The sequence below is a fragment of the Danio rerio genome, chromosome 24 (assembly GCF_052040795.2).
Source record: "Danio rerio strain M-AB ecotype USA chromosome 24, GRCz13ab, whole genome shotgun sequence".
NCBI lineage: Eukaryota > Metazoa > Chordata > Actinopteri > Cypriniformes > Danionidae > Danio > Danio rerio.
The window spans coordinates 39,360,352-39,374,635 of record NC_141044.1 but is presented as its reverse complement, the minus strand read 5'-3'; the positions used below and the strand labels follow the sequence as shown (position 1 = coordinate 39,374,635).

General features: G+C 36.8%; 3 protein-coding genes across 7 annotated transcripts in view; 1 reads left to right on the top strand and 2 right to left on the bottom strand.

The window, feature by feature from the left end:
• pak1ip1 (PAK1 interacting protein 1) overlaps positions 1–14,284 on the top strand; it is a 379,523-nt gene that overhangs the window by 83,382 nt on the left and 281,857 nt on the right. The gene's annotated exons all lie outside the window — the stretch shown is intronic.
• map3k14b (mitogen-activated protein kinase kinase kinase 14b) overlaps positions 1–14,284 on the bottom strand; it is a 471,535-nt gene that overhangs the window by 387,903 nt on the left and 69,348 nt on the right. The window lies entirely within an intron of this gene.
• Positions 752–14,284, bottom strand: part of grb7 (growth factor receptor bound protein 7) — a 40,353-nt gene continuing 26,820 nt past the window's right edge. The window contains exons 9-15 of the mRNA XM_087310141.1: positions 12,789–12,887; positions 12,622–12,696; positions 8,876–8,995; positions 7,079–7,136; positions 6,912–6,999; positions 6,190–6,283; positions 752–3,637 (exon numbers count right to left, since the gene is read on the bottom strand). Of these exons, the coding sequence (XP_087166267.1) occupies positions 3,491–3,637; positions 6,190–6,283; positions 6,912–6,999; positions 7,079–7,136; positions 8,876–8,995; positions 12,622–12,696; positions 12,789–12,887 (681 nt within the window). The 3' untranslated portion in view covers positions 752–3,490. The remainder of the gene's footprint in view (positions 3,638–6,189; positions 6,284–6,911; positions 7,000–7,078; positions 7,137–8,875; positions 8,996–12,621; positions 12,697–12,788; positions 12,888–14,284) is intronic.

Below are 14,284 nucleotides of genomic sequence, written 5' to 3'. Positions count from 1 at the left end.
CGCTGAGCTATAGATAAAGACAAAGAACACACATTTACAAAATAACAAGTTATAACTACAGTAAATACTGGATTTTATACATGGACACATATCTGAAAATTAAAGCTTTGTTTGGATTTATTAAGTAAATTATTATTAAAATAAATTATAGAATATAATATGCAAAAATATAATAATAAACTTATCAATAAATCTATTTAATAAACATTAACTATAAATATATTACAATTTAAACTATTATATCCTTTTACTAATGTCAATAATATAAATTAAATATGTTTATTATTTATATTACCTATATTATTTATTTAATAGGATTATGGTATGAAATAATTCAATCATTCTATTCTCTGATTATATTCTATTGTTACTCAGCTGAAATAACCCCTAATTTCCTAATAATGACACCTCACACTCTGCAGTTGATGTTCACACTGTATTGATATTTAATATTGTTAGGATGAATAATTTGGCCTTCATTGACTGACAATTGGTCAATGTCCCCTTTATTTACCGCAGTAATGTGGGAATCAACAGCTACAATAAGGTGAACCCCCATCTACCTCGAAATATATTACCATCTCATTGAATAAGCACATGTGTATATACACACACACACACACACACACATATAATATCCATGGCAACAACACAAGGGAGACTGGCAACTGATGTTTTGATGATGTCACATCAACTGAAGCATGCTGAAACACACACACACGCACGCACGCACAAAAAAATCAGTTCTTAATAACTTTTTATAATTTATTAACCCCAATGGTGGCCACAGTGTCAAAGATATCAGGTATTGAACATGAACAAACATGCGCGCGCGCGCACACACACACACACACACACACAAACAAAAACTAATAAAACAACAAACAATTCATAAACGTATTTACAGCTTACAATGTTTTTTTCTGTCATGAAACTACAGAAAAAAAAAAATCTTAGGAAATTATTTTGAAAGAATAATAAACAAAAAGAAAATAGAGGATTGAGCACACGTAAACCGGCCTTCAAGATTTTATACTAAATTAACATAATCAATCTGCTACATTAATATCATCAAAACGTCAGGGGTTAAACCAGTACGCACACACACGCAAGCACACACAAGCACGCACACACACACACACACACACTCACACACACACATGCACACACACGCGCGCACACACACACACACACACACACACACACACACACACAATTAAAACTAATAAAACACAATACGGAGTTTTGCTTATTATTAAACTACAGGTAAAATATAATAATAAACAAATAGAAAATTCAAGATCGAGCACACATAAACTGGCCTCCGATATTTTAAACATGTAATAAAAAAAAAAGTACCCACAAGGGTTGAGCAAAAATACTACATTAATTATATCAATCTGCTACATTGAAAGTGCATTAATATACAGTTAAAGTCAGAATTATTAGCCCCCCTGTGGATATATATTTCCCCCAATTTCTGTTTAACGGAAATAAGATTTTTCCAGCACATTTCTAAACATAATAGTTTTAACAACTCATCTCTAATAACTGATTTCTTTTATCATTGCCAAGATGACAGTAAATAATATTTGACTAGATATTGTTCAAGACACTATAATTCAGCTTAAAGCCTTAACTAGGTTAATTAGGCAAGTTAAGGTAATTAGGCATTACACTGACCGGTCACTTTATTAGGTACACCTAACTAGTAGCGGGTTGGACCCACTTTTGCCTTCAGAACTGCCTTAATCCTTCATGGCATAGATTCAAACACGATACTGGAAATATTCCTCAGAGATTTTGCTCCATATTTACATGATGGCATCACGCAGTTGCTGCAGATTTGTCGACTGCACATCCATGATGCCAACCTCCTGTTTCAGCACATCCTAAAGTTGCTCTATTGGATTGAGCTCTGGTGACTGTGGAGGCCATTTGAGTACAGTGAACTAATTGTCATGTTCAAGAAACCAGCCTGAGATGATTCACGCTTTATGACATGGCGCGTTATCCTGCTGTAAGTAGCCATCAGAAGATGAGTACACTGTGGTCATAAAGGGATGGACATGATCAGCAACAATACTCGGGTAGGCTGTGGTGTTGACACGATGCTTAATTTGTACTAATGGACCCAAAGTGTGCCAAGAAAATATCCCCACACCATTACACCACCACCACCAGCCTGAACTATTGATACAAGGCAGGATGGATCCATGCTTTCATGTTATTGACAGCAAATTCTGACCGTACCATCTGAATGTTGCAGCAGAAATGGAGACTCATCAGAGCAGGCGACATTTCTCCAGTCTTCTATTGTCCTATTTTGGTGAGGCTGTGTGAATTGTAGCCTCAGTTTCCTGTTCTTAGCTGCAGGAGTGCCACCCGGTGTGGTCTTCTGCTGCTGTAGCCCATCTGCCTCAAGGTTGGACGTGTTGTGTGTTCAGAGATGCTCTTCTGCAGACCTCGGTTGAAACCAGTGCTTATTTGAGTTACTGTTTCTTTTCTGTTAGCTGGAGCCAGTCTGGCCATTCTACTCTGACTTCTGCTATCAACAAGGCATTTGCACCCACAGAACTGCCGCTCACTGGACATGTTCTCTTTTTAAGACCATTCTCTGTAAACCCTAGAGATGGTTGTGCATGAAAATCCCAGTAGATCAGCAGTTTCTGAAATACTCAGACAGCCCGTGTGGCACCAACAACCATGCCACGTTCAAAGTCACTTAAATCCCCTTTCTTCCCCTTTCTGATGCTCGGTTTGAACTGCAGCAGATCGTCTTGACCATGTCCACATGCCTAAATGCACTGAGTTGCTGCCCTGTGATTGGCTGGTTAGAAAATTGCATTAAAGAGCAGTTGGACAAGTGTACCTAATAAAGTGGCCGGTGAGTGTATATAATGATGGTTTGTTCTTTAGACAATCGAAAAAATATTGCTTAAGGCGGCTAATAATATTGACATTAAAATGTTTTTTGCTTTTATTCTTGCCGAAATAAAAGAAATAAAACTTTCTCCAGAAAAAAAAATCATAATACATAATATTGTATTATATTATATACTGTGAAAAATTCATTCTCTGTTAAATATCATTTGGAAAATATTATAAAAAATTCACAGGAGGGCGAATAATTTTGACTTCAACTTTATATATTTATATCCCTGAATGCCTCATATTTGCTAAATGGAGGGTTCTGCATATAAAGCTATGCATAGAGTGATTGCGCCTCCTAGTGGTGAATAAAAAAACAGTAGGAAGTTTCCTTCAGATTATCCTTCTGTGATCCAGACAGAACGACTGAAGTGACCAAATGTCATTTCAATTTAATAAGCAGGACTGAAGACTGAACTCTGCTAGAGCTCATGATTACTACATCTAATATAAATATAACTTGTTTTTGCTTTAGCGTGAATGTCCTGACATCCGGCGGGAGTAAACTGAAAGCTGTAAAGGTGCTTGGTCATTTAGGTTCAGGCTTTGAGGTGAATGTTCAGAGAGCTATGCATGTGCAGGGGTGTTTGAGACACACGGGTAAAGTACCGCGGTTGATCTGGTGAAACTCCACCAACTGCAGCAGGTCTGAGAACAGTGTGACTCCATCATCCATAGTGAAGTACTGCCTGTCGCCCTTCTCCAACTACACGCGCACACACAAGAAAAACAGATCAGGATGTACATGACTCAAAGTAAATAAATGAGTATGCATTTGCAAAAATAAAATATTCATTAAATATGTGTGCGTATGTGTATAAATGAGCATAATTGAGTACATTTACTCATTTTATTTTTATTTTTTTTAGATTTATTTTCTGCCTTTTTAGATAGGACAGTATTGAGACAGGAAGCGAAGTTGGACAGTTGGAGAGAGAGGGGGGAGAGATGGTAGGGTAGAGAAATGTCCTCGAGCCAGGATTCGAACTCGGGACGCCCTGACATGCTACTGCACCAAATGTTGGCGTGCTAACTACTAGGCTATTGCGCTGACGAGTAAACCTCATTTTGAAAATGAGTATTTGCGTCCATTTCTCAGTGAATATAGGTCATACATTTTAGTGCATTTAAACAAAACAGATTTGTTAAACATATATTTAATTAAATACTATTTTAGTCACCATATTTAGAATAAAAAGATAATACATTTAAATTCAAACAAAATTTCAAACAAAATTTTCTAACTGTTTTGTTTTTCTTGATTTTTGCTCATTTAATTTTTTTTATTTAATATTTTTACCTAAAATATACATTTTGACTAGTAATTTTTGGACCGTTATCGTAAGTTATTTTGCTAGATAAACTCCAGATTTGGAGTCTGCCTAAGATCAAGACCTTTTTTACGTTTGGCTAACTAAAGCGATCTACTTACGGGAGGAGGTGCGATTTACTTCCAGAAAAAAGTTGAAATTCGGGGGCACATAATTAGAGCTGTAAAGCTTAACTTTTCAAATATAGGTGAAATATACATATATATTCAAATATATTAGTCTAACAAATCTGTTAGAGACGCCCAACTGATTAATTGGTACCGAATAAGGAGGTTGGGTTGATTACCAGAATGGGGAAGTCTCAGAGTAAAAGAAAAAAAAAAATGATACACCGATGTTTTGGAATACAGAAAAAAAACTGTCTTTACGCTGTTTTCATCTGTTCATCTTTTTATTTACACTTGTCTCTTTTATTCCTGATTATGTAAAGCACTTTGAATTGCCACTGTGTATGAAATGTGCTATGTAAATAAACTTGTCTTGCCTTGCATTGCCAAGCCTATTAAAAATATTAATTTAAACAAGAAATCTGTGGGGGCTGTACTCTTATACGCTGAGCACTGCATATGTGTATATTAAATATTTGCAAAATAAAAATTATTATAAATTTGTATATGTAAATAATTAAATGTGCAGATTTTATTTATATCATGTTTGCAACTAAACTCATGCAATGCAATTAATCTTTCAGCTATTATATTAAATATACTACTTTTATTTACAGTGCTCAGCATAATTGAGTGCACCCCATTTTTCAGTGAATATAGGTAACGTATTTTGGTGCATTTAAACAAAACAGATTTATTAAACAATTTATTAAAATAATTATTTAGTCACCAAAAATATTTAGAATAGAAAAATAAAACAATTAAATTCAAGCTAAATATTGCAAAACAAAAATTACAAACTACAAACTTCCAACAAAAATATATATTTGTTTTGTTTTTCATGTTTTTTGCTCATTTATAAAAAAAAATGTAATATTTCTGGCTAAAATATGAATTTTGGCTACTAGGTTTTGAACCGTTATCGTAAGTTATGTTGTTAGGCAAGCTCTAGATTTGGGTTCAGCACTGGCTAATCTAATGTATATGCACAAATATAATATTGTATAGCTTCCTATAGAAAATTTTTATCTAAATGAGAGATTTGTGAGGGGTGTACTCATGCTGAGTCCTGTAAATTAAATATTTGCAATATAAAAATACATATACTCTTGTATATGTATATAATTAAATGTGCAGATTTTACTTATATCATATTTGCAACTAAATTAATGCAATGCAATTAATCTTTCAGCTATTAAATAATTTTAGATTGTACTATATTAAATATACTACTTTTATATACAGTGCTCAGCATAATTGAGTACACCCTATTTTGAAAATGAATATTTGTGTCCACTTCTGTCAAAATAGGCAACGTATTTTGGTGCATTTAAACAAAACGGATTTATTAAACAGATATATTTGTTAAAATAATATTTTAGTCACTAAACATATTTAGAAATTAAAGGATAATACAATTCAACTCAAGCAAAATAAAGCAAAAAAACAAACTACAAAACTTCCAACAAATTTTATTTTATTTTTTGCTTTTCTTGATTTTTTCCTCTTTTTAAAATTTGTATTTACAATTTTTCTTTAACATATAACTTTGGGTGTTCTAGTTTAACCATTATTGTAAGTTATTATCCTACATAAGCTCCAGATTTGGCTTCAGTACTGACTAATCTAATGTATATGCACGAATATAATACTGTATAGCTTCCTATTAAAAAGATGAATTTAAAAGAGAGATTTGTGAGTGTTGTACTCGTATATGCTGAGCACTACAGATTTTTTACAATTAAATGAATAGTGTTTTAATAGTGAGTTTAATTCTTGATTAAAAAGAAGCTGATTCACAGTGAGGAATAAAGACTTACAGGAATGATGAGGTAGTGTTTTGTCTTGAGTTCATGCCACAGTGAAAGCACAAAGCACTGCACGTGAAGCTGACTGTCACGAATCAAATACATCCTGTTTGCCAGAAAAGACAAAACCACAGTTGAAGTCGGAAGTCAGAATTAAACACATCCTGTCAATTAAAACAAGCCCATTGAATAGATAGTTCAACTCTTTTGAATGATCAACCCTCCTTTATATTTTTCCCCAATTTCTGTTTAACCAAAAGATGTTTTCCACAAATTTCTAATCATAATAGTTTTAATAACTCATTTCTAATAACTGATTTCTTTTTTATCTTTGCCATGATGACAGTAAACAATATTTGACTAGACACTTCTATACAGCTTAAAGTGACATTTAAAAGCTTAACTAGGTTAATTAGGCAAGTTAGGATAATAAGGCAAGTCATTGTATAACCGATATAACAGCATAACTATTAATTTTGACCTCAAAATGGTTTTAAAAAAAATTAAAACTGCTTTTATTCTAGACTAAATAAAGCAAACAAGACTTTCTCCAGAAGAAAAAATAATATTGGAAATACTGTGAAAAATTCCTTCCTCAGTTAAACATCATTCGGGAAACACTTAAATCAAAAATTCACAGGAGGGTGAATAATTTTGACTTCAGCTGTATATAAACACTAGTTTACAGCGCAAACATGAACGATAAGCAAAATAATTCGTAAGCTGATTCTGACCCGTCCACTCCTCCCTGCTCCTCCAATAGCCTTTCAGCTTTAGTTCGAGACACGCCCCCATGAAACCATGGCTGGACCCGGTGAACCGCTGTGCAGAAACATTGCAGTATTCAGAGAGATCTGTTCATCACCATTATGATTTATTAATGCTGAAATGAGAAACTCACCGGGCAGCTGTGAGCCGTGGCTGTTGGGGGGTAAACTGTGACGCAAAGCTTCTCTTTTCTAAAATACAAAAAAAATAAACCATTAGAGAAATCAATCAATAAATTTTCCTCAGTTTCACAGACGAAAAGTAAAGTTTTTTTTATTTAACTTGCACTGACTGATCTTAAAATACAGCAGTATCTTTGTTTTGTCTCAAGATGCACATATGTAATGATTTTTTCCTAAAATTGATCATTAAAATGATTAAAAAACAAATAACAAAAAATTTAATTACTAAAATATAAACATTTTTATTAAACTAAATAAACTATATGGTCTAATCTTGTTGTAGTCGAAGCCTTGTCAATTAAAACAAGCCCATTGAATTTTCTTTTGAAGTTTTCATAATTTATTAATAAACTAATTTCAAAAATAAATATTTTATTTCAAATATAGTTTGAATAGACAGAAATAACAATAAATAAAGATGCAAAATAAATATATTCATTATTCTAAAATACACACACGTATATACACGCATCGGCCACTTTATTAGGTACGCATGTCTAACTGCTGGTTAACTAAAATTTCTAATCAGCCAATCACATGGCAGCAACTCAATGCATTTAGGCATGTAGACATGGTCAAGACGATCTGCTACAGCTTAAACCGAGCATCAGTAGGGGAAGAAAGGTGATTTAAGTGACTTTGAATGTGGCATGGTTGTTGGTGCCAGACGGGCTGGTCTGAGTATTTCAGAAACTGCTGATCTACTGGGATTTTCATGCACAACCATCTCCAGGGTTTACAGAGAATGTCAACAACATGAAAGCATGGATCCATCCTGCCTTGTATCAACTGTTCAGGCTGGTGGTGGTGGTGTAATGGTGTGGGGGATATTTTCTTGGCACACTTTGGGCCTGTTAGTACCAATTGAGCATCATGTCAACACCAGTCCACCTGAGTATTGTTGCTGACCATGTCCATCTCTTTATGACCACAGTATACTTATCTTCTGATGGCTACTTCCAGCAGGATAACGCACCATGTCATAAAGTGTGAACCATCTCAGACCGGTTTCCTGAACATAACAAGGAGTTCACTGTACTCAAATGGCCCCCACAGTCACCATAACTCAATCCAATAGAGCTTTTTGGGGATGTGGTGGAACGGGAGCACATTATAAATGTGCAGCAGAGAATTCTGCGTGATGTTATCATGTCAATATGGAGCCAAATTGTGAGAAATATTTCCACTACCTTGTTGAATCTATGCCACAAAGAATTAAGGCAGTTTTGAAGGTAAAAGGGGGTCCAACCTGCTACTAGTAAGGTGTACCTAATAAAGTGGCCGGCTCGGTGAGTGTATGCAAGTACATTTTAATTTACTTTTTTCAAACTTGCATAAACCTAATTTACTTTTTAAAATAAAATTAAACTAAAAAATATTTAAAACGTTTTTTATTTCAGAATTATTAATATTGTGTACCATTTTTTATTTACATATTTACATCTATCTACCTTTATTTGCATTTACATGTTTTATATAAAATACACTTTATTCTGTTTTACCAAAACCTGCCAAACAAACTCAAATAATGCATCCTTGAAAATGTCACTTTGTACTTGAAATACTTGTAATGTACGTAGACAATTTTTTTTTATCCAAACAAACACTGCATAAGGTGCATAAATGCATAATAAATGCTTTGAGCTGAACTTGACACTATAGCAGGCGTTCTCAGCAGTGCCGCCTGAATTCTGTTGAAAAATGCAGCTGATATTTTCCCCTGAGCACAGACGTGTTCACATACACACCCTCCAGCTGTGTCCTTCCTCCTGCTCTGCATTGTGGGCCTCGTGTGGGTTCTGAATCACTCGGCCGCCGCTCTTCCCTGAAAAATCCATGGCCACCATCGACTCGTCCCGGTCTGTGAACTGATGCATGAGGAAGACCAGTGAGTAACTTACACTTCTGCGCTCTTCCTCATGCAAAGCTAATATGTGAAATCAGAGCAGAGCATGATGAGCTGCTTTTAAAGCGCCCCTGTTGTGCTATTTTCAATGTTCGTTAAGAAGTCTAGAACAACAGGTTTACATCAACGCAAGGACAAAAAAAAAAAAACACTTTAATTTTAAAAGACTTTTTTCAGCACCAGCTCTTTTCTCTTGGGCTGCATCCGAAACCGCCTACTACTTAGTAGGTACTGCATTTGAATTTAAATAAAGTATGAATGAAAAAAGTATGAATGGAATTCGGACGTATTACATCCGCCATTTTGTCATAGTCACGTGTAGGGTTGTAACGGTATGAATTTTTCACGGTATGATAATCGTCTAAAACAATACCACGGTTTGACGGTTTCGCGGTATACGGTATGTTACAAATGTTACAAAATAATAGAACAGTGAAGCAAATTTGACTTTTTCCAAATAATATATTTTTAGTTACTATAAACAACACCACTTACAATGAACAAATAAAAATAAGAAAATAATAAATAATGTGTCAAAGTCCAAATAAAGTCCAAATAAACATGGTGCAAATATTCAGTAAAAAATAGATATAAATATTTACTATACTATAAATAGTTACATAACGAAACTAGATTCAATATGGAACATCCTTAGGTTTTATGTGCCAGCATGGATATGGTTGTCTATCGATATGGATTTGGATATGGTTGTCTGCAATGCAGACAAACAGCTGCACCTTCATTTGCGTCTTTTGAAAACAGCAAGAGCAGCAGTTCGTCTTTGCTGTGTCACTGTTTTGTCATGTTTCTGTGCTGCTGTGCATGCAAAAGTACTTAGTATGAGAATTATTTCATGCAAAACTTTTTTTTTTTGCGTTTTATTTAGCCGCGCATAAATGTATGCCTTTCTCTCATTCCGTGTTGTTCAAAAAGCTTGGTCCACAAACAAAAGCGAAACCTATGCTTATTGGTTGTGATATAGCGAGTTTGAACCAATCTGGGCATGGAGGAGGGACAATGCATCAATGTATCATGTCTGATTTGTCCGGAGACACAGTGACGAGCGTTTCTTTGTCAAATCAGCGTTGTCAAATGTTGATGACGTAACCGCACTGATTCCGGAGCCTCTGAAAGTCCGCGTTATGTGATACAGCACTGGAAAGCTGAGATTCTCTTCTTTATGCCAATCTTTGAATTGTATGAATCGGATCAGCGGATCAAAAGTTATTAAACATTTAAGAGCAATACTTATTTTTAGCCGCGGACGGCTGTCTCGGTCTTTAAGGGTTAAAACCGTTGATATGCAATTGTTCATGGTATGATAATCGTGCACGTTCAAATCGTGGTAAACCGTCATACCGGTATATTGTTACAACCCTAGTCACGTGACCTACCTGCGTCAGTTGCGTCGCTTTACTCTCATTCATGAACTCGCTCGCGGGGCATCATGGGATAGCGCAGCATGCATTGGATGCGCACTTCAGAATCTCGCCAGGAGTAGTAAGTCATCCGGGAACTTCTCGCATACTGATTTTCGAATTCTATGAATTCGGATGTACTACTCGGCTCGCATACTGATTTTAGCGTCCTATATAGTATGGAAGTATGCGGTTTCGGACGCAGCCTTAGTGTCTGAAAGAGCTGCTTCAAGGATCTGGACGATATAAACCCCGCCTTATCCAGAGCCTACTCTGCTCTGATTGGTCCGATGGCTCTACTCTGCTCTGATTGGTCAGATGGTTCTACTCTGCTCTGATTGGTCTACTCTTCAGTGATTGGCCAGGTGGCCTTAAGCTGTTCCGATTGGCCGGATGGTTGTACTGTTTTGATGGTTCTACTCTGATTTGTTAGATGGCTCTACTCTACTCTCGTTGGCTAGATGGGTCTACTCTGCTCTGATTGGCCAGATGATTCTACTCTGCTCTGATTAGCCAGATGGGTGGACTCTACGGTGATTGAACAGGTGGCTCTAAGCTCTTCTGGTTGGCCAGAGGGTTGTATTGTATCGTTCTAATGGTTCTACTCTACTCTGATTGGTCAGATGGTTTTACTCTGCTCTGATTGGCCAGATGATTCTACTCGGCTCTGATGGCTCTACTCTGCTCTGATTGGTCAGATGGCTCTACTTCACTGTGATTAGTCTACTCTGCTGTGATTGGCCAGGTGGCCCTAAGCTGTTTCGATTGGCCAGATGGTTTTACTCTGTTTTGATGATTCTACTTTGCTCTAATTTGTGAGATGGCTCTATTCTACTCTCATTGGCCAGATGGCTCTACTTTGCTCTGACTGGTCAGATGGTTTTACTCTGCTCTGATTGGCCAGATGATTCTACTCTGCTCTGATTAGCCAGATGGGTCGACTCTACTGTGATTGGCCAGGTGGCTATAAGCTGTTCTGGTTGGCTAGATTATTCTACTCTGCTCTGATGGCTCTACTATGCTCTGATAGGTCAAATGGCTCTATTCCGCTCTACTCTCGTTGGCCAGATGGTTCTAATCTGCTCTGATTGACCAGATGATTCTACTCTGCTCTGATGGTTGTACTCTGTTCTGATTGGTCAGATGGCTCTTTTCGGTTCTCACTGGTAAAACGGATCTCTACTCTGCTCTAATTGGTCAGATGAATTTACTCTGGTCTGATTGGTCAGATGGGTCTACTCTGCTTTGATTGTCCAGGTGGCTCTAAGCTGCTCTGATTGGCCAGATGATTCTACTCTGTTCAGATGGTTCTACTCTGCTCTGCTCTGATTGGTCAGATGGCTCTACTCTGCTTTGATTGGCCAGGTGGCTCTAAGCTATTCTGATTGGCCAGATGATTCGACTCTGTTCAGTTGGTTCTACTCTGCTCTGATTGGACAGAAGATTTTACTTTGCTCTGATTGGCCAGATGATTCTACTTCCCTCTGATTGGTCAGATGGCTCTACTATGCTCTGATTGGTCAAACGATTAGTCTACTCTGCTGTGATTGGCCAGGTGGCTCCAGGCTGCTCTAAATGGCCAGATTGTTCTTCTGTTCTACTGGTTCTTCTCAGGTCAGATTGGTCAGATGGCTCTACTTTACTCTTATTGATTAGATGGATTTACTCTGCTCTGATTAGTCACATGGTTCTGCTCTGATTGGTCAGATGGGTCTACTCTAGTGTGGTTGGTCAGATGTCTCTATTCTAATCTACTCTTCTCTGCTTTCATTAATTAGATGGCTCTACTCTCATTTGCCCGATGGATCTCTACTCTGCTCTGATTGCTCAGTCGGCTTTACTCTGTACGAATTGGAAGTCAGTTTGCTTTCACAGCACACAAAAAAAAGCATCTTCCCGACATGCCAACAACACAAACCAAACGTATCTAGTCTTGGCTACAACTACAGTGTTAGAAGGTCATAATAGTTATGATTTTTTTTTTTTAATTTGACTAAATTTATTGATGAATCATTACATGCAGTTTAGAATAATTTCTTTTTTTGGAGGGCAAGAAAAGCTTTAGAAAACTCTGAGCTGATCTTTTAGATTCACAGACATATACTTAACTACATGAAGACTAAGATCAGAAAATATCAGGCTTCTTAAAGTGAAAGACATTTTGCTATACCTTGGAGTCTGGTTTGGATGGTTTGTGAAGTCTGGACTGGGAGAGCTGGTAGTTTTGCTGAAGTTGTGTCCCATGCTAAAATACAAACAAACACTATCAGATATTATTTGTCTTTACAGGTGTCAGATGGGTCGGTTCTGACTTGTTTTTTGCATGTGTTGATGTACCTTAAACAACCTGAAGGCCGTTATCCAGCACGTTCGACTCTGCTCACTGTCGGCACACATCAGCTTCAAATCCTGCCCGCGAAACCGCTCTTTTGAAGACTAGAATATAAATACAACCACATTTAGACTTCTGATGCGGTTATTTACTGCTTTGGCAATACATAAACAATGCTCTATTTATCAATTGCTTTAGATTTTTTTTGTATTAATTTAAAAGAAAAATCATTTTATTTCATTTAGTTATCAAAATAATGTGCCAAATGACTAAAAAAAGTTTTTAATCATATACATTAATTATTTTTAGTAAATTCAATTATTTAAATAAAAAATTATTTGGCATTTTGTCATATGTATTCATCACTTTAGTTAGTTTTAAATAAATAAATAAAAACTAAGGATGCTCCGATCAGGAGTTTTGTAGCCAAAACTGAGTACCGATTCCTTGTCATGGTGATCGGCTGATATTGAGTACAAATTCTGATGATTCAAGCTTTATAATGCCTAAAACACAATTTTATTCACGAGTCGAGTATTTTCACTAATTCACAGCCGTCATGGAGCCGGTATGAATATGCGGGACACTCACAGAGCTTCTGACAAAGGTCATACGGTTGGATGAGACACTGGATAGGGGCGATCGCTCTGCTCAGCAGCTCCAAACACTGGATATACAATGGTTGCACCACATCCGTATGTATTTTAGCTGCTGTGACCGGAGCGTCATACCCCCACACATCATTCATCTCCTCACATGTTGTAGCTGCTGTATGTATAACCCAGGATGTGTGTTTTATGTGCATCTGCCTCTGCTTTTAAACTCATAAACAAACACTTGCGATCGGTTCATGAGATCGGCCAGATCAGTGAATACTGAACTGAGTCATTAAATGTGATTATTAGCCGATACCGATCTCCGGTCGATCGATCGGAGCATCCCGAATAAAAACACAAATGAATGAATGAATATAAATACAAATACTGAAAACACTAAAAATACCTAAAGAGTACATACTTAGTTGACGATTGATTATGAAACTAGTTTGGCATGCTGTCTGGGGAGAGAGCCCTAAGCTCATAAGATCCTTGAGCCCGGGGCTCCCTCCCGTTTGCAAGGCGAGAGGGGAGTTTGAGCTCAGGTAGTTCTCGAGAACTCCCCTGCTTTAGTAGCTAATGAACAGAGAGTGATTGCTCTTAAGAGATAACTACTTATAGGAGCATGTCTATGGTGCAGATTTGGATTAGTCAATTAACTTTAGTTGCATGTTTTTTGGACGTTGGGAGGAAACCGGGGAACCCAAGGGAAACCCACATGAGCACGGGGAGAATGTGTAAACTCCGCACAGAAATGTCGGCTTGCTTGGTAAGGACTAGAACCAGTGACGTTCTTGCTGTGAGGCAACAGTGCTAACCACTGGGTCACCGTGCCACCCATCTAGGAAAGGAGGAGGAGTAGGGGTGGAAAGGGGGATTCTTCAAAACGAAGTTGGCTGTTATAT